We start from the raw sequence: 19,089 nt of genomic DNA, 5'->3' as shown, positions 1-19,089 counted from the left end.
TCCTGGGCATGTTCAGACCCAATTCAAATTTCCAATTTTTCCAACATATGTTTGATTTCTAGCAAGTTTCCTGTTAATGACTAGGACCAAATCCACTTGCTTTCTAAATTTAACTCGTAGAGAGAGAGAGAGAGAAAAGCAGCAGCAGCCACCTCCAGTTTCTGGTCATCCACTTTAATCAAATTATAACTAGCTGGGTTGGGTGGCTGCGTGACCAACACGGCCTTAAAATTCTAACCTTTGCATTAGAATATTCCTTGCCTATAAATAAGTGCTTCTCCCTCTCATATTTCTTTTCTATTAACACCTCTGGCTATCAATACTAACCTTCTCCTGCCTATAATTCATTAATCCTCTTAAACCCTTTTCCCATGGATGGTCACTCCTCTTGCAAAGCTAAGGTAACTTACCCTTCTTCTCTTCCATTTTTTGATTTATATGAGCATATACTCATTAGCTAGGGCTTGAAATCAAGTGGAAATTAACTAAGCTAGATTTTACCATTAATGGGTTGTATATTTTTTCATTTCTGATATGATTTTTGTTCAGGCGGAAGCTCTCCAAGATGAGTTGGAACGTACCCGGAAAGAGAATGAAACCCTTAGGGTTATGCTTGAAGTTATGAGCAGTAAGCTCAGTGACCTTCAAGCACATGTTCAAGAAAAGAAATTTAAGGTTCAAGAAATTGGTAGCTGCTCACCACTTAGTGGTGCTTCATACTACTATCATGAGGTCTATGACCCGATCAAGAAACCGAGGATTGAGATTCCCATGGCAAAGCCTTCACAAATCTTTGTCAGAACCGACTCCGAAGACAAGAGCCTGGTAAGAATGTATATATTGATGTTGTCTGTGCGTGGATCGATCGAAGTTTTGTTGATTATAGTATATATATTGGATCTGTGGTACTTACGAGGGAAGACGTGTGAAATTTTAGATTGTAAAAGATGGATATCAATGGAGAAAGTATGGCCAGAAGGTTACTAAAGATAATCCATCACCTAGAGCTTACTACAGGTGTTCCATGGCTCCAGGTTGCCCAGTCAAAAAGAAGGTATTGATCTCAAGTTTTTTCTAAACAATTGTGTTTCTTGGCGATTTATCTTATGAAATATATATAAATACATGAGGTTTCAGGTTCAAAGATGCGCGGAGGATAAATCATTACTGGTTGCAACTTATGAAGGAGAACACAGCCATGATCCCAACGGTTCACCTGGACACACCATGTACTCTCCAGATAGCTCGAGAAGTTGCATTTCTTGTCCAGTCACAAGCAATCATTTTCAACCAGGTTTAGCCCTTGATCTTAACCTCTCAAGCCCCATAGATGACAAGGAAAAACCTTCTCAAAGTTTTATGGAAGATCACACCAACAAAAACTGCAACTCTAAGGTTGAAGAGTACGTTGCATCCCTGACTAAAGATCCCAGCTTCACCGTTGCTTTGGCAAATGCTGTAGCTCGCTCTTTATCTACACCAAGAGTGCTGTGAAGGTCTCCTCTTTAAATGTAATGGGAATTTGATAATTAATTAGTTTTTTGGTAGTTATTTTTTCTCTTAATTTGATTGCTTATGCTTCTACTGTACATGAGTCATGAATCAGTTCTTCCAGGATGGATTTAATAGTTTAAAAAAATGGCTAAAAGTTACCGCATAATAAGAATTATAAAATGATTGGCTTAAGTGAGCTTGCTTTTCTTTCTTTCCAATGTATTCACAAGGAAGATGATGCAATGAAAGTGCATAACTCAATTTGGATGGAGAAATTATAAAATACAATACAACGGCTTTATTACAGCCATTTGATTATGGTGGATCCAATCATAATCAATGGTCAAAATTTATTAGTTATAAATACAACAGTTGCATGAAATAATAGTTTTAATTAATGTGCCAAGAACATATGCACAAAGATCGTGGCGAAGAGAAGACGGAAGCCATTTACAGAAAAGTAGATTTATAGGAAATTTGCGCAGCTTTCAACAATTAGCTATTAAATATATAGGGCTGTGAATCTTTCTCCATTAATCATAATGAAATTACACTCTAGATACTAATATTGCTTGACTAGATTTAAACATTTACATCACTAAACTCAAATATACAGAAGAATAATACAACCTTTTAACCAAATATAGCCCTCCTACATATAAATTATGAAAAACAAAGGATATAACAACATATTTTTACAACATAAGTCTTGACATATCTTGGAAGTGGTCCGTTGAACAAAACTCCATTGCACCAACATCTCTGCTCCAAAAGCAATAGAAATTTGTTAAAGTATCAGTTCACAACAAACAGCAGAAAAACACAAACAGAAGAGGTATTGGTCGGCTTACAGCTCAAGATGGGAATTTGTCGCTGTGATAAGCACATGCATTTCCTCAACAGCATATTCTTGCGGCATGGTAAAATCCCTTTTTTTTCCCCATACCAATGCATGTTTTAGGTTTTTCCTTGGTCCATGAAATGAGTGTTCAACGATTAGTGCAATGATGCTTATCTACATGAGAACCACTTCTGTTTTGTTCAATAGACTATGGCATATACAGTCCATGATTATTTGATATTCCCACTCTTGATAGGAGTCGGCATCAAGTTTTCAGACTCCTTTTTGGAACCATTCACCTTCAATCTTTCATTTTCTGCTTCCCTCTCTGCCTTTTTCTTTTCAAATTCGAGCTGCTTGCAGTTTTCCTCATGTGCTCGGACAAACATCCTAACGAAATTGAGCAGAGTAGATACAACTGAAGAATGAAGACACAAAGTGAGACTGCTTAAAACAAACACATTCTTTTTATTTTTTTTTGACATTTTAACTTTACTACTGTGTTAACAACAATGGAGATCTAAAAATGTTAAGCACCTTGCTCAAATGGGCAACGAGCAGGATCTTCCCCAAAATAAAGGGCCAATGCATCAGCATTTCTACCCTGAAAACATTCAAATCCAGAAATAAGTCTAATAATGAGTGTATCAAATGCTGAAGCACTCTGTAAATATTCAAGAGCAGCTTCCTTCAAAAATTAAAAGGCAGGGAGGAAGGAGGAGCTCATGCATACCACGGTAGAATAAAGTGAAGCCAAAGATCTCACTTCACTTTCAGCAGAACTAAGGAATGCCTTTAGGGTCTGGACATTTTAAGAAACAAAAATTACAGTAACATTGTTAGTTCTGAACATGTTGTGTTTGTTAGCATTTTTTGTTGAGATATTTGCTAGCATTAAGTACTACAGAAGCTATGTGCTAAAACGTAGCATAAACCTTCAACCAAAAGCCTATTGGGTTAAGTGTAATACCATGCACATGTCCACGCTTGCCTCTTATTGCAATTTGATTATAAGAATGGGAATGTCAGAATTGGTATTTAAACCACTAGGTCCAAAAAGACTGGCATGAAAGAACCACTCAACTTAAATTCTTAGGTGAATGCCCAAAAATTATATCAACTTTAATGCAAATGAAAGGAAAAGTAAAAGATTATTGTGTTCCTTGAAGCATCAATTCCCAATAGGATATTCCTGCAAACATATCCTGAAAGCCTTATCTGCACATATGAACAGACACTAGCTGACATGTCAGATTTACCATGCAAAAATTTTCTGACACTTGACCATCATTCTCTGAAGCAGTCAATTCCTGCACAACTTTCTCCAGCCCTTTACTAATGGCTTGCATTTCCTCTGCCAAATATTTCAGTTGTATCTGCATATAAATTAGAATTGATGAATAAAATGGATAGTGGATATTTTATAGAATACACGTGATTAAGGAGAAGAAGAGCACTTTGGTCACAGCCTCCAAATTCATGAGGTCCTTTGGGAAATCCAGCAGCTCTGGAAGCTTTTCAGCAAGTACCTATAGCTCAGTAACCAATAAAAATAATGAAATGACATACAACTATCTGCCAATACATGAAAAAACTCAAATTTCTACGTTCTGCTATGATACAATAAATATAACTGACACTGAAACCAAACAACAGTTTTTATCCCTATATTATTTTTTCCATTTGTTTTGCTGCCTCTCTAATTAATAAGCACAAAATGAAGATTTTCAATCATTAAATGCCTTCCAGCCAGGTACCTCAGTTAGAAAGGTTTAACATCTACCTTACAGAGATAATGCATGAGAGTCATCTTGTTGTTCCGAGCTCGTGTATCTGTGAGTTTGAGGAGACTGTCCAGCCGAAATCCAATAGCAGAACCTAAAACAATACATAACAATAAATTGGTAATCCCAGAATCCCAGGGGAGTACATTAAAACTCTGAGAAAGATTCAGAGTGGAAATACAGGATGAAGAGAAAACCCCCCAAAAATCTTGAATTGGATATCATCAAATGAGAAAATATCCAGTTTTGTAGAGATAAATTGTTGCTTATGCTAGTTTCCCATCAGTATTCAGGAGGTTGAAAAATCTGAGGGTTAGTCAGTTGGCATACAGGTTCAAACAAACTGTTGTTGCATGAAGTCAATATACAAAAACTGCTGATATGACCATTTATTGAAGTGCAGCCACAAATATTTAAGTATAATATGAACAATAGAAAATTATTGAGCACATCAATCAGGCTTAATCACAAATATATGTTAATCCAAACCATGTATAAAATGTGAAATTTGTCAATGAATCTAATGAAATATTCCTTATTTATAGGAGTAATAACTATATAAGTAGAAATCATCATTTTCCATATAAATAGAATTGATCATTTTCCAGGTCAAAATCCCTTGAATCGACCTAGTTTGTTGAGTTTAACCGTATCATGGTGTAAGAATCCTCCATGTCAGTTTGATTTACATTTTCATTAGGTTTAAGTGCAGGGCAATAAATCCCTTGGATCAGCCTTCTATATTGAGTTTGACTGCATCAGAGTATATGAATACCAATACCATAGGTCATTAGGCTTAATGAGAGAGTATGAAGCAATTTAAAATTTTCCAATAAAAGGGCATAAGAAGGATTTATATAGCAAAAGTTCAAATAGTCATGTAACTCACATAATGAATAAAAAATTCAAAAAAGAAATTGTCAATAATCAGTTATACCTATCCGAAGCTGGAAATAAGATTAATGGCCCCGTCTCTAACTTGACACACAATTTCATTTTTCAAAGTTCCCTAATTTGTATAATCTACAATCATTGAAATTCCAAATGTCTTTTTATGGAAGTTAAAAAAACAAGACTAAACTAAGGAGTTGCAACTCACCCCTTGCAGTTCCATGGTTCAAAGCGTTACCCAGGGAAAGAATAGTTTGCATGATCCTTTTCAACTTGACTGAACTCCTGATCTGATGAACACATTATTGAAAATGGTGCAAGAGATGAAAAATACATAGAAATATCTTAACTGGAAGGAGCCAGAGAATTAAAAAAATATTGGACTTGCCTCTTCAGCAGCCGAATTTACAACATTCAAATTTCTTCTGAGGTCAGAAACCTGAAACAGGTGCAAAACAAGGGCAAAATTAAAAATAATAACAACGGAAAGAACAGAAAATCAGCATACTTAGGTAAGTTGTCCTCTAACCTGGGGATGAAATTGTAGCTTAAAAGAAAAAACTCTTAGTTTTGACTCTACCCGTGGCACTTTCATCAACTCTAAGAAGAACTGCCATAAAAATGCATAAATATAATTAGAATAGGAATTTAAAAAAGAGAAATAGAGAAAAGACGATATATATGAATGTATATTCCCAAACCAAGATGCAGCTCAAATTCTCTAGAGAATACAGACTTAAATTTATAGGATATTTTATAAATGTATCAACCAACATCACTAGCATCATCCTACTTCACATTGCCTAATTGATTTATTAGAGGAATTAAAGGGAAATCAAGTCACATGAAGGGGCTGATTTTTCATATTTACAATTTTTAATTGTGGTATTAGCTATACAAGCCAGAAGACAACATAAATGCAAAAGAGAAATCTAATTTGAGAAGACTATGTCACACCTGTTCGCACTTTCCCAAGTTTTCTTTATCTCCATTATAACCCTGAACATTTATAATAAAAAAAATCTAGTTATTACTCAATAGGTACAGAAGAATGCACTTGCATTTTGAACGAATGAAGTTTGCTCTCTATGACCAGTCAGAAATGAAATAACCTGGTCACAATGGGTTAAAATTCTTACCATATTAATGAAGAGGTGAAATATTTCATATGAAAACATTTTGCAATACCTTAAGCAATTCCATCTCTTCTTTTGTTGGACAGAACTTGATAAGGTTATCAACCTGATCAACATCTAGAGCTGAATCATCCATGGCAAGGACAGAACTCTGCAAGACATTGGTAGTGAAGAAAAAATATAAAAGGAATAACAAAAAATTATGTAATGGATTAGAATCCCTGATCCACAACAATGCTACAGGACTTCAAATTCTTCATTAGTTAGTTCCAGAAGAAAAAGGAGAGGGGCTAGTCAGATTCACGAGAACTAACACATCCTCAGATGGGAAGGAAGAAATAGGAAGTAATTTGTTAATCACCATTAAAAAGTGAACGGTGCAAACAAAATATACTTTGGTGGAAAATGTAAATCTGCATTCACTCATATTCAACTTGGTTTGAAGAATAATAATGCTTTAGGATGGTTATGAAATTTCAAAAGAATTTACAAATCATCATTTAGTGAATTACTAAAGTGAATGGCATTCAAAGCCTAAACCACAATACACACACACACACACACATATATATATATAGAGAGAGAGAGAGAGAGAGAGAGAGAAGGAAAGAGAGAGAGAGAGAGACGGATAGAGCGTACAGAAAGGAAAAAAGTGCATAGAATAACCAGAAACATTTAAGCCCATCATGCAAAAAAAAAAATGATCAATGACCATCACCAAATCACTTTCCCATACATTTACTGAACCTTTGTGCATAAAATGATTATATATATATATATATATATATATATATATATATATTTACATTATGAATTAAGGCCTATAATATAAATTTGTTTGACCTCATTTTTCTTAACCCAAATCATTTTGAGATGCATTTACTTGACAAAACTGCAATAAGATTCAGCGTACCATTAGGTCAGACAGAGGAATTTTAACCTTTGAGAGCATAATCTCACAATTATATGCCCGTCTAAGCTCAATCTGCAGGATCAGAAAATAACTAGTGAAAACAGAAATAAACACTAGATGTTTTGAGAAGTATTAAGCGTGCACCAAGAATAAACCCAAAAAAATAAGCCACCATGAGTGTGTACTAACATGCCAACTTGCTGCACAAAGAGAATTAACAGAAAGTATCTAGTTTACAAAACAAAAAAAAGAAGAATGCTTTTGAAGATTAGAGAAAAAAAAATGAAAAAGGAAAAAAAAATGGAGGTTCAGTGACGCCAAAACAATCAAACAAAATTTAGCTCCTTTCCTTTAAAAAAAAAAAAAAAAAAAAAAAAAAACACTGATTACCAGCTGAACTTTATCAGATTTAGGTCCCAAGGTGCGGCGATTTGATTTTCCCCCTGTGCCTCCTTGACCAGTAGTTGGTGCAGCTGCTGAGAACAGACTTTCAAGTTCTGACATGTCAAATTCTGGAGCCCTAGCACAGACAAAACAGAATAAGGAAAAAGAAAAAAGCATAGAGTTATGTTAACTGAAAACATTTCTTTAACAAACAGGTTGACAAGCACTTGGAAGCTTCATCAGATTTTTGTGTCTCAGCCCATAGACTTCCTTGCATGGCTCTAGTTAATTTTAACCAGTGATAGGGCTTCAAGTTGGCCTTTCTAGGTTGAACCTGACTTCTTGAACTTGGACGTGATAGGCCTCGCCCCTTTAAACTGAATGGAGCACCAGAAGGTGGTCCAGGAACTGGAGGCACATTTCCATTGCCAACTCCATAAGGAGATGGTGATGAAGCAGCAGGAGGGTTTGATAACCCTTGGGCAAAAGGAGCAGGAGGTGGTGGCACAGGAGGAATACATGCAGAACTGTTAGATGAGTTTCGAGCAGAACTTGGAGGAGGGGGTGGTGGTGGCACTTTAGCAATGCTGGAAGGGCCCAATACAGACCCAGAACATGGGGGTGGAGGAGGTGGAGGAGGTCCTGAGCTAGCAACTAATGAAGCAATCTCAGTGGGTGGAGGAGGAGAGAGAGTCGAATGTGAATTCTTGATTGTGGAGGATGGAGATGTTCCTGAAAAAAATGAAGGTGGAGGAGGGGGAGGGGGAGTTGAGAATGATTTATTAACTTTGGGTGATGAGGATGCTCTGGAAAAATAAGAGGGAGGAGGAGGGGGAGGGGGAGGCGGAGGGGGAGAAGGAGAAGGAGGTGAGAATGATTTCCTTTCTCTAGGTGATGGTGATTCCCCTGAAAAAGAAGAGGGTGGAGGAGGGGGAGGGGGAGTTGAGGATGAACTCTCATAGGCAGAAGGAGATGACCCTTGAGGAGAAGGGGATGGAAGTAGGGTAGCAGGACCCGATAATGACCAACTTCTATCTGATAATTTTTCAGGACAATGATTAGGTGAAGATTTTGTTGCTTTTGAAGTTGATTGAGGTGGAGGATAGTCAGCAGCAGAAATTTTTTCTGAAGTGGTGGTAGCCTCAATGGAACATTGCAATGATGTAGAAGATGGTGGTGGCGGCGGCGGCGGCAGCGACAGCGACAGTGACGGTGATGGCAGCCTTACATGAGAGACATGGCTGAGCTGCACAGATTTCTGTACATTTGTGAGAGGGGATGAAATTGTTGGGGATGAAATTGTTGAGGATGTTAATGTCAATGGGCGCATGGCTTCCTCACTGTTAGATGCAGCATGATCATGCAACAAAGCTGAAATGCCAACGGTTGGGGAGGTGCTATGATATGGAGAAGATCGTGAAGTCTTTGACACTCTTGAGGATAAGATCTTCGACTGAGCAGGCCATTGCAGTGCAACCTTTGGTTCTTGGGGTTCAACCTTCTCCATAACTGAATTTGCATCTACAGATAGTTCCCGTAGACTAGGGGATGTGGGACTCCCACTCTTTTTCTCTACTTGATTTAACTTCGATTCATGTTGAAATTTTTCAGTGTTCATGCTGCCTTTTTGTGCTTTCCGTGGAGAAACAGCCTCCAAATTTTCTTGGAGTGTAGTGATATGCTGAAGCACATTTAATGCCACATCAGGTTTTGTATCTAGCCAGTCCACATTGCTGAAAATCTCTTGAACTTTAGCAAAAGCTTCCTCAGGAAGGCCACCTTTCTCCTCCAAACCCGGCAAATCAATTGAAGTACGAGATGAAATAGAATCCATCTCTGAAAAAAGAACCTTCATCCACAGATTAAAAAGGGAAAAAAAAATCAATTGCCTCTGAACAGATCAATTTTGACACAGCATTGAACACATCAAGAAGCAGCAAGATAACTGGATACCTCAGCTCTGAAGTCCTTTGGAAATTGATCTTTAACATTCCATAATGTGTCAATTTCATCACGGTTAAGCATCAATATATTTGATCTTATAAAGGCCGTATTGAACATAACACGGAACATCATGTGTTCCCTTTCCAAATCACTGTCCACACTAATACATTCCATCACAACATCACCTTGAATATGACAATGGATGTCTATTTTAATTAAATCACAAACTTCCTGCAGCAATAGATAAAGAATTTGAGAACACCTATAACTTTATCTATCATATTCATTGTAATCAAATAGTAAACCAACAGCTTAAATCCAATTTATTTATCGCGCTCATTTAATTCCTGTCCCATTTCCAAGAACATGTCCTTGGTTGGTGCATCAAACAAGGGTAAGTCATTCTGCCCATAAAAAAGGATATGGAGAAAATGAAATAAGCTCATGTCCTTGTCCGGAAAACTAAAAGGCTCAGAGAAGGGAAACCCAAGTGCTATTATGGACTAAATATAATTATTAGGTACACTATGAACAGAAAATTCGATACAAGCCAAATTATCATTTTGAATTGCAGCAAACTTTGAAGACTAGATTCACAAAATGCAAATGATACACTTTTTCATGAATGAGTAAACAACCCGACATCCAAATTAGAATCAAAATGTCATGTGGAACATATACCTGTCGAAAGGAAGTAGCAGTTCTATCTGAAAAAGATCATTAGACAAAGAAAAAGAATGCAAATGATTCTCTTATCAAGAAATTCAGTTACATTATAATTGCTTCTGCGTAAGAAAAATCTTGCAATAAAATCTAGTTTTAAGCAATTAGGAACAACTAGAAATATAAAGATCACCTTTCACCCAGCAAGCAAGACCATCCAGACTTTGGACCAAAACATAAAGCAGTTGTATAGATATTTAAACACACGCACACACACTTGAGCTACCTGCTTGTAATGCCGAACAAGTTTGCTCCTTTTTGGTCTCGAGAAAAGAACTTTGGGAGTTTGATCAGCAACCATTAAAGGGTCCTGACCATAAATTCTAAATATTGGACGGCAACCACCCTCTCCATTCATATTGGGAATAACTCTAAGAATAACACAGTCCAGAGTAAGTGCCCTATCCAGTGGAGGCCACTGTGAGCCCACATTCCTTCTTGATACATATTGCAGGTACCTCAGTTGTGAAGGCAATGGATTGAGGGGTGACATCAGCTGCAAAAGCTCTCTAGGTGCTTGCTTGTAAATCATGTCTAGGGTTTTCTGCTCACCGGTGAATTGCTTCCTATATATCAAGAGTGCAGCAAGCATGAAAGCCAAAACTGGCCAGCCACCTTGTTCGCAATGCATCAGTAGCACATTTTGTTGCACAAGTGACAGCCAGCTTTCACTTGATTTGAGAAAGTGGTGGATCATCTCCATAGTGAGCAATGGGCAACCTTCATAGTGACGAGGATAGTCCATTACAGTCATATCATACTCAGATAATATGCTCCCAATCTGGCTTTGGTTCTCTCCCTCTCGGAAGTTGAAGACCATGAATGAAGAGTCTGGAAAGTAGTCACGAAGTTGACTAACTATGTTTCCTATGTAGACTTTACATTCATCATCTTCCAAAATATCTGCAGTAAAGCAGCAGTCAAAGACTGCAGAAAATAATAAGTGTCACTGAAGTGAATAATCAATATGAACAGAGAAGTTATTTGCATTACGGTTTAAAGAACAACCCACCCATCCAAACAAAAAAAAGGAACAAAAATATACAAACTTCAACAGCAAAATAATAAGTGGTTTGACTACAATTAAATGCATACAATGTATTAAACCATAACCATAATATTAGAGAATCATACTAAATAGAAAACTATGTGCGTCAAAACTTATAAAATGCAGAAGTTGCAAAGACTACTCAAAAAGGACTCTAGATCTACAGAAATATTATAACTGATTGGGTTTTAAAATGCAACCTCTATAAATGTGGCTAAGCAATACAATCCAAAAGCTGGAGACTACAATAGCAACAACCAAAAGTCTAGTTGGAATAGAGTCTGGGTAAGTTCCATATGGTCAAGAAAATTAATATATCATTTTGATAATTTTAAAATATCCAGCTCCACCAAAGTGATCAATAAGAGTCAATAATTCGACATTGAGGCTGTATCCACCAAGTTTCATTCCTACTATTTCAAACTAATCACACTGAGATATTCTTTATGTGTTTTTTCCACATTTAACAAAGCTTAAAGATATTCCTTACCTTGTAAATGTTAGAACATCAATTCACGCCAGTATTTCTAATGTAGGGAAGTTAAAACCACTCAACCATCGCCACTAAAGCAAGTAAATTCAAAACAGCAGAATAAAACAAAAACAAAAACAAAAAAAGGCTATTATTGAGGCACTAAAGGAAAGAAACAAAACAAAACAAACAATGCATTGAAAAAGCCAAAAATAAAATGAGAGAAGAAAAAAAAAAAAACAGAACCCAATAACCTTCTACCATAAAGTAAGCAAATTGATTCCAGAGAAGCGTACCATAAACCCTTTCGGAGATTTCGAAAAGGCCGTCAGGCGGTTTTCGATAGAAGAACTTCCTAAACAGAGCCATTTCTAGGAGATCCAAGAGAAAACCCCAGGAAAAGACCTAGAAATGCACCAATTGAAGCAACATTGCACCAAAGACGCAGCTTCTTAAAATCAGCTGATATACAGAGATTACAGAGAAGCCAAAATGATGCGCATTGAAGAAAGAAAAGCAGAAGAGGCATGGATTTTGCTGGGACTTGAAGATACCGGTTGTGTGGGTATTGTCATTGTCTTCACATGCACACTTTGTGTTTGTGGGTTTGTGTCAGAGAGACTTAGCTTTCAATCAACAGAGGTTGATAGCCACAGAGACGGAGAGAGAGAGAGAGAGAGAGAGAGAGAGAGTATTTATTCGCAGGTTGTTGCTCAGAAGAGAATGAAAGAGAGGGACATAGATTCGGTGCAGGTGGAGGTTGTTAAAGGGATCCTCATCAAATGATCTGGGGTTTGTCTGTGTCTTAATTTTGGTTTTGGTGTGTCCTTATGTTGGTTAAGAATTTAATGTTGAGATTGTTTAATGCATGATTACGATGATGTTAATTCTGTGTTATTTTCTCTTTCTATCTTTTCTCTCATCATAAAGGTGGTTAGACTGCATCGTTGCCTTTGGACTTTGTTCCTAGCACGTGTGCTGCTCCCTTGCCATTTAATTAACTCTTACCACATAATTATAATTAAACTTGAATTATTCATAATAAAATTAAAATCAAAACTAAAATTAAAACGGAAAAAGCTTTATAATCTAATTTTAATTCCTTAAACCTTAAATTAAAGCCACTAATTTCAACTTAGAACCAAACCGATGGCCATCCAATGTGGAATGTTGAGTTTTCTTATAGTCTATTTAACATTGAATTTAAAAAATTAAAATTATTTTTTTTAAATAAAAATATTATTTTAATATTTTTATAATTACAATTAATTAAATTTAATTTTAAATTTTTTTTTAAATATTTAAAAAAATAATTTTTTCAACAACAAATTTAATATAATAATACTAAACAGGCCTTAATGCCATACGTATATGGTTTGGCCCCGACACCTCCATGTTGTGCAACCACAAGGAATGACTCACTTGAGAATACAAACCACATCTGAATAAACAATTGGCATCTTTAGCTTTTGGACATCTTGGATTTTATTTATTTTTAGCTTAGAAGCTTTAACCAACCCTTTCCCATGATTGGATGGACCTACATAACATTTATTTATTTATTTATTTATTTCATCCTTATTGAATTTAAAATTTAATTCAAAATTTTATAATTTTACATATATTATTGAATTAAATTTTTATTTTTATACGTGGTTAAAGATGGGAAGTTGTATAAAGATGAAGTTATTGTCTTTTTGACAGGATTTGAAGGCTTGATTAAATGCTTAGCTATGCACTTTTAGCAAAGGGATAAGGTGGACCAAACCAACTATGGCGGATTTCAAAGAATATTGTTATTTTCAGTATATATATATAAATAAAATTTAAAAATTAAAAATAATAAAATTTAAATAAATTAAATTAAAGAATAATTTCAAAATATTAAATGGTAAAAAAAATTTAATAATTTTTAAATAGTAAAAAATACTTGGTATTTACAGATAAGATATGAAGAAAATTTTAAAATAAATTTAATTTAATTTTCCCAAAATTTGAAATTATGCCCACTGACATCATCAGGCGCGCCATTGAATTAACAATGGCCGCCCTCCGCCCCTCCGTCGTTATCTTCCACCTTCTTGAAAATAACAAGTCAATTTGATTTTAAATTCCCGATTTTATTATTGGATAATGATTTGGAATTTTATCAAGTGACAATAAGCGAATAATTCCAATTATATATATACATTAACTCAGAAATTAAGATAATATTTTTAATTACATTGTCAATTTGATAATTTTAATTTAATGGATTCCAAATTAATTCAATAGCCATTTAATATTTTAATTTAATGTTTTTCCTAAATATATTTATATAATATTAAAATTATATATTTAAAAATAATTTTTTACTTTCATCGATAAATAATTAATTTATAGTTATAATAATTAAAATATATTAAATTTATTTTAAAACTAATTGGATTATATTTAAATTAATTTAATTAGCATAATTAGGATAATACGTGTGTGTTCTTATTCTTTGTTTGTCATGCTTAGGGAAGAGCATATTTCAATTTAAATCAAAAAATTAAACTGAATTAAGTTAATTCGATTCAATAGATTCAGTTTTAAAATTTAATTAGTTTGATTCGATTTTATAAATTTTGATAATTTCGATTATCAATTCGGTTTGATTGTTTTCATAAAAAATAAAAAAAATCAAACCGAACTGAAATTACTAATATATATATCAAGGAAATCCTAAGATTTTTGAGCTTTCATTTCTAAGTTTTTTTTTTATATTTTTATTATTGAAATTTTATAAAATTTAATTTGATCAGTTTAAAACAAAACCGAACCGATATTGAACCGACCATTTGATTTGATTTTTCTTAATAATCAGTTTAGTTCGATTTTTAAAAATTTTTATTTTTAATTTTTCAATTTTATTAGTTCGGTTCGGTTTAAAATTGAATCGACCATTTGCACATCTCTAATTATGCTATGTCTACTGATAAGAATTGCATCCATTAGTGAAGTTGGCCATTTAATTAAATAATCTTTAAATTATACATTTTTTTAATACCAAACAGAATTGAAATAGACTATGTTTGGCACTTAAATAAAATACCGATAAACTAGGGTGGCCAGGATTCGGTTTTGAATCGGAGCCGAATCAAAATTGATGAAAATTGGATCTGGCTTTAAATTGAATTGAAATCGTCTTTCTGCAATTTGGTTCATATTCATATTTTTCAGAAACTGTGAATTGACTATTCTGAACCGGATGGAACCAACAATTTCGAACTAAACCAAACTAACGATTTAAATACACAAAAATTTAATAAATACCTCACCATACTCCATATTATTTATATATATCATTAATTCTTTACACAATTATTCCCTACAATCTTTTTAATTCTTAATATTTTTTTTATTTTTCTTAAATTTTCTAAATAATTATTTTTTACACTCATTTTAATTATGAATATTCTCTCAAATTTTCACTGTATTATTTTATATGCTCACTGAAATTTTCAATACTATCTCAGTTACTCTATTATTATTTTATATATTCAATAAATTTTCCAATACCCTTATTTTATTTTTTTTTCTCTTTTATACTTTTTTAACTATCAATTATCATATAATTTTTAAAATAAGACAAGCAATAGAATTATAAATTTTGATTCATCTAAATCTTAAAGGAATACATTCGCTAAATTAAGTTTCATTTTCTAATTTCTTAAAAACAAATAATTTTATTTTTAATTTTTTAATTAAATTCAAGTATTTACTTACTAAAATATTCTTAAAAATAAATTATTTTTATTTTTTTTATTTTACTTAAAAAATTAAAATATTTTTACAAATATAATTTAAATTCTAAATTAATATTTTTTTTAATTTTTTTAAATCAGAATCACTGCTCTCAAATTATTCTTTAAATCATCTTCAAACTTCTATTTTTAAATCACCATTTAAACTATTTTAGATCAGAACTTAAACAATTGAAAAATCATTTTTTAAATTATCTCTTAACAGTTTAATTAAAATATGATTTTATTAAACATGAATCCGCAGCTTCTAAACCCGTAACTAACCAATCATACAACATAAAGCAAGGTACAGAACAACTGGAGAAATATCGTAAATTCAAGTGCAAAGTGAAAGCGTTTAAAACTTTCCCTCCTATTTCTTCCACCATCCAAACCCTCCGCTCGGTCACTGCTTCATCACATTTAATACCTTCTCTGTCAAATTCTCGATCCCCGATGAAGCCAGCCTTTAATTTTAAATCCCCAAACTCCTCTATCTCCTCTTCGTCCCGCGACCAAACTCAGCCTCCCTTACGCATCTCCGATGTCTTACTAGCTGCCGACGACGACGACGACGAAGACTATGGCGTTTTAGACGAGCGTTCTTTGATGGGTGAGCCGAACGAGGGCTCTAGGAGCGTAAACTGTTCCTTGCCCCATCGGCTTGTGGCTCGGTGCCTTTTGGGGCTGAGGCGGGCCAGGGTGAAGAGAATCCAGGGGGAAGATGTGAAGAAAGAGAAACAAAGCAAGATGGATGAAGATGAGAAAGGATTATGTGATCCAACGGCGCAGGCTAAATGTTCGATGAATGGATTCAACGGTGGGAAGTCGGTGTCGGCGACTGGTCTGTCAGTCTTTTTTTTTTCTTTTTTTTCTTAAATAAGTTCTAGTAATTTAAGACTATATCAAGTTAATCTGGTATTATTATGTTCTATTTTTCCAGGAGAGAGTAGGAAAGATACCTCTTTCAATTTGGGAGTTGGGTGTTACCTTTTATATCTAATTGCAGCAAGTAAAAACGAGCTTCATAAGATGATGGAGGCGAGGTTGCAAATGGAAACCCTTCTCCAGAATACCAGAGAGGAATTGCTGAAGAAAAGCAATCTCTCTAAGTTGTCTAAACCCAACGATATGTTTGCCTATTCCGCCATTGATTCTCCACAAGGTCCATATTTTGAAAATCAATTTCTACTGGAGTCCTCAATAGTTTCAGTGGGTGATCAGTCTTTAAGGTACGAAACACCTGAAAAAGAAGAGTGTTTAGAAGAAGGAATGGGTATGGGTCGGCTCGAGGCAGAACTCCAAGCTGAGCTAGAACGTTTGCAACTTCACTTGGATAGGGAGGGGTTGCTGAAACATTCAGAGCAATTAAGGATAGAGGTAAGCTGAATTGTCTGTTTTGTGGCGTGGTATCTTGGAACTGTTTCTATGAACCAAGAAAATAGTTTTGATGGATTTACAGCGAATGGATTCTATTACATTGCTCTCATGCTAGAAGCAGAAGTCATCGCATAGAATTATGGGATGAGTTCATAACAGATATGCATGCTGGAAACTATTTTAGAGTAGAATATCGATGGATTTTCTCTTCAGGTTTTTGTTGCTTGTAGAAAGTGGTGAACAATCTCATTTGTTCGTCTTGGATTTTTCCCTCATTTTCGTTTTGATACATAGAATAGAATTGTTGTTGGCAATTAGGATTTATTTCCTTCCTACTTTTTGGAAGATTGATCTTCCTATTGTATATTTCTTGTCGTGTCTTCTAAATATCGAGATTTTGGAAATGGCAGGTGACTGATGAACACGGTGCCTGCTCAAAAAGTCAGACCATGAGTTCTGGAGAAGTGATTGACCCTCAACCTCAAGATGCAGACACAAATTGTGGAGTTCCTCCTGATGAACTGGAGAGAAGGTTGCATGAATTGCTGGAAGCAAGACAGCAAGAAGAGATAAGAGAGCTAGAAGCCGCTTTGAAATGTCTTCAGCACCGGCTTTATGAGAAAGAGGTGGAGGTTTCACGGTGGAAAGACACAGCAATGCTCATTTCACGGCATGCTATGGAACCCTCACGGTTCACTTCACAGCATGATCCAAAAATTATCACTCCTCAAGGTGAAGATCAAATGTGTGATAGTTTGAGAATGAGATGTTAATCAGATCACCATAAAACTGTAATTGGTGTTTGATGATGATTGATGAATATTTTTACCTCTGAAATGTGAATTGCACAGTATCTGATATATACTGGACAATGGGAAATGGAAAGTTGATGCAAAAATTGATGGCAAAAAGGGAAAGCAGGATTGCCAATTGAAGCAGAAAACCCTCTTTGTGACTTTGTCTACTGCTGTGCATGTACAATTTCTGCAAATTTCTTGGTCCTCGATTTGAATTGTAATACTCCTAATTTCTAAATTTATTATTTTATGGTTAAATATTAATATTTTATTTTATTTAAATTTTAAGAAATTATTTGAAATTTTTCGAATTTTAAAAATCGGGTTCGATTTTCTGAAAATATAAAACTTTGATGATTTTTAAAAATTTATTTAAAGAACCACGTAACAAAACTAAAAATGCTACTAAAAATATATTTGGATTTTAAGAATTTTTTTAAGTTTTCTAGAAATTTTTCTGCATTTTTTAGCTTCGTTTTCGGTCCCAAGGCAGAGTAAAAATTCAAAATTTTGTATCATGAATCGGATCGGCCTAATCGAACTGAATTGGATCGAACCGATCGAATCGGACTAGTCATTTCTTTTTCTTCCTTTCTCGCGTGCGCCTGACACTTCCTCCTTCTCTCCCGTTTTCTCTCTCCTCTCTCCTCCTCTCACCGCGCTGCCCCAGCCTTCCCCACTTGCCAGCGCGTTGCCCCAGCCTTTTTAGCTTGCCGGCCGTCACCTGAGGCGTTGAGAAAACACCCCCGAAGGCACCCCAATGCGCAACGCGTCACTTCACCTTCCCGGCCAAAATCTGGCAGATCCGGCCACCGATCGGATTGGGTCTTGTGTCAAAACTCATCTACACCTCGAGAGCTTTCCATAGACACCAATAACACCAAAATTCATCAAGCGGTTTGCCTAATTTTTGTCCTGAAAGTTTTAGCCCATATCGATTTTTGAGCTAAATTTCTCGCAAACCGTGAACCCTATGAGAAAACCGAGAGTACCGGAGTGCTCCACTTGTAGAGAGCTTTGCGACAATACCAATTTCAAAATTTTCCGACAACGTTTTTCGGTGGATCCCACGAAATTTCGTAGTGTTTTTCCGAGTACTAAATGAGTTAGAAAATTTCGTAAAAATTATATACTAACCCCCATGTTGTGGGCTTCATGTAGGTATCTTCAATTTGCGGAAATTCAAGAGTTGACTTAGGGTGTGTTTTGATGCATAATGAAAAAGTAGTGGCTTATGCTTCAAGGCAGCTAAAGAGGCATGAGCAAAATTATCCCACCCATGATTTGAAAATGGCAGTTGTAGTCTTTGCACTAAAGATCTGGAGACACTACCTGTATGGTGAAGTGTGCAAGATATACACCGACCACAAGAGTTTGAAGTACATCTTCAAACATAGGGATTTAAATTTGAGACAGAGGAGATGGATGGAGCTTCTGAAGGACTACGATTGTATCATCCAGTACCACCCTAGGAAGGTCAATGTAGTAGCAGACGCTTTGAGCAGAAAATCTTTT

General features: G+C 35.1%; 3 protein-coding genes across 7 annotated transcripts; 2 read left to right on the top strand and 1 right to left on the bottom strand.

The window, feature by feature from the left end:
* The first annotated feature begins 244 nt into the window (after nucleotides 1-244).
* On the top strand, nucleotides 245-1,686 carry LOC110673911 (probable WRKY transcription factor 40). Its single transcript, XM_021837150.2, has 4 exons — nucleotides 245-401; nucleotides 550-825; nucleotides 938-1,054; nucleotides 1,138-1,686. The coding sequence occupies exons 1-4, from the start codon at nucleotides 372-374 to the stop codon at nucleotides 1,492-1,494; spliced, it is 780 nt and encodes a 259-aa protein (XP_021692842.2). The 5' UTR covers nucleotides 245-371; the 3' UTR covers nucleotides 1,495-1,686.
* Nucleotides 1,687-1,980: 294 nt separating this feature from the next.
* LOC110673907 (formin-like protein 18) lies at nucleotides 1,981-12,554 on the bottom strand. 5 transcript variants are annotated; one of them, XM_021837142.2, is made up of 18 exons: nucleotides 11,927-12,547; nucleotides 10,337-11,037; nucleotides 9,397-9,618; nucleotides 7,671-9,292; nucleotides 7,450-7,579; nucleotides 7,060-7,131; nucleotides 6,199-6,297; nucleotides 5,968-6,009; nucleotides 5,540-5,620; nucleotides 5,399-5,449; nucleotides 5,219-5,300; nucleotides 4,119-4,213; nucleotides 3,793-3,864; nucleotides 3,595-3,711; nucleotides 3,069-3,137; nucleotides 2,873-2,939; nucleotides 2,346-2,725; nucleotides 1,981-2,256 (listed from the first exon to the last, which is right to left on the bottom strand). In XM_021837142.2, exons 1-17 carry the CDS (start codon nucleotides 11,997-11,999, stop codon nucleotides 2,637-2,639), a joined length of 3,684 nt encoding a protein of 1,227 aa, XP_021692834.2. In that variant the 5' UTR covers nucleotides 12,000-12,547; the 3' UTR covers nucleotides 1,981-2,256; nucleotides 2,346-2,636. The 5 variants fall into 5 exon arrangements, with proteins under 5 accessions (XP_021692834.2, XP_057985562.1, XP_021692833.2 ...); XM_058129579.1 differs by having other exon boundaries at nucleotides 2,346-2,753; nucleotides 10,337-11,013; nucleotides 11,927-12,545; XM_021837141.2 differs by having other exon boundaries at nucleotides 2,346-2,753; nucleotides 11,927-12,544.
* Nucleotides 12,555-15,689: 3,135 nt separating this feature from the next.
* Nucleotides 15,690-17,856, top strand: LOC110673908 (protein POLAR LOCALIZATION DURING ASYMMETRIC DIVISION AND REDISTRIBUTION). The gene is made up of 3 exons (XM_021837144.2): nucleotides 15,690-16,241; nucleotides 16,341-16,777; nucleotides 17,188-17,856. Exons 1-3 carry the CDS (start codon nucleotides 15,854-15,856, stop codon nucleotides 17,548-17,550), a joined length of 1,188 nt encoding a protein of 395 aa, XP_021692836.2. The 5' UTR covers nucleotides 15,690-15,853; the 3' UTR covers nucleotides 17,551-17,856.
* The last annotated feature ends 1,233 nt before the right edge of the window (nucleotides 17,857-19,089 follow it).

The sequence above is a fragment of the Hevea brasiliensis genome, chromosome 11 (genome assembly GCF_030052815.1).
Source record: "Hevea brasiliensis isolate MT/VB/25A 57/8 chromosome 11, ASM3005281v1, whole genome shotgun sequence".
NCBI lineage: Eukaryota > Viridiplantae > Streptophyta > Magnoliopsida > Malpighiales > Euphorbiaceae > Hevea > Hevea brasiliensis.
The sequence above is the reverse complement of the archived record's forward strand: the minus strand, read 5'-3'. Positions and strand labels throughout refer to the sequence as shown.

Bases quoted from the DNA above. Each gene is read 5' to 3' on its own strand.
- LOC110673911 (XM_021837150.2), top strand. From the start codon at position 372: ATGGATGGTCACTCCTCTTGCAAAGCTAAG. The intron at 826-937 runs GTAAGAATGTAT...GTGAAATTTTAG, and splicing joins ACTCCGAAGACAAGAGCCTG to ATTGTAAAAGATGGATATCA. The intron at 1,055-1,137 runs GTATTGATCTCA...ATGAGGTTTCAG, and splicing joins GTTGCCCAGTCAAAAAGAAG to GTTCAAAGATGCGCGGAGGA.
- LOC110673908 (XM_021837144.2), top strand. From the start codon at position 15,854: ATGAAGCCAGCCTTTAATTTTAAATCCCCAAACTCCTCTATCTCCTCT. The intron at 16,242-16,340 runs GTCTGTCAGTCT...CTATTTTTCCAG, and splicing joins GAAGTCGGTGTCGGCGACTG to GAGAGAGTAGGAAAGATACC. The intron at 16,778-17,187 runs GTAAGCTGAATT...TGGAAATGGCAG, and splicing joins CAGAGCAATTAAGGATAGAG to GTGACTGATGAACACGGTGC.
- LOC110673907 (XM_021837141.2), bottom strand. From the start codon at position 11,999: ATGGCTCTGTTTAGGAAGTTCTTCTATCGAAAACCGCCTGACGGCCTT. The intron at 9,293-9,396 runs GTATCCAGTTAT...CTGTGGATGAAG, and splicing joins CAAAGGACTTCAGAGCTGAG to GTTCTTTTTTCAGAGATGGA. The intron at 4,214-5,218 runs GTGAGTTGCAAC...GTATTGTTTTAG, and splicing joins GAACCATGGAACTGCAAGGG to GTTCTGCTATTGGATTTCGG.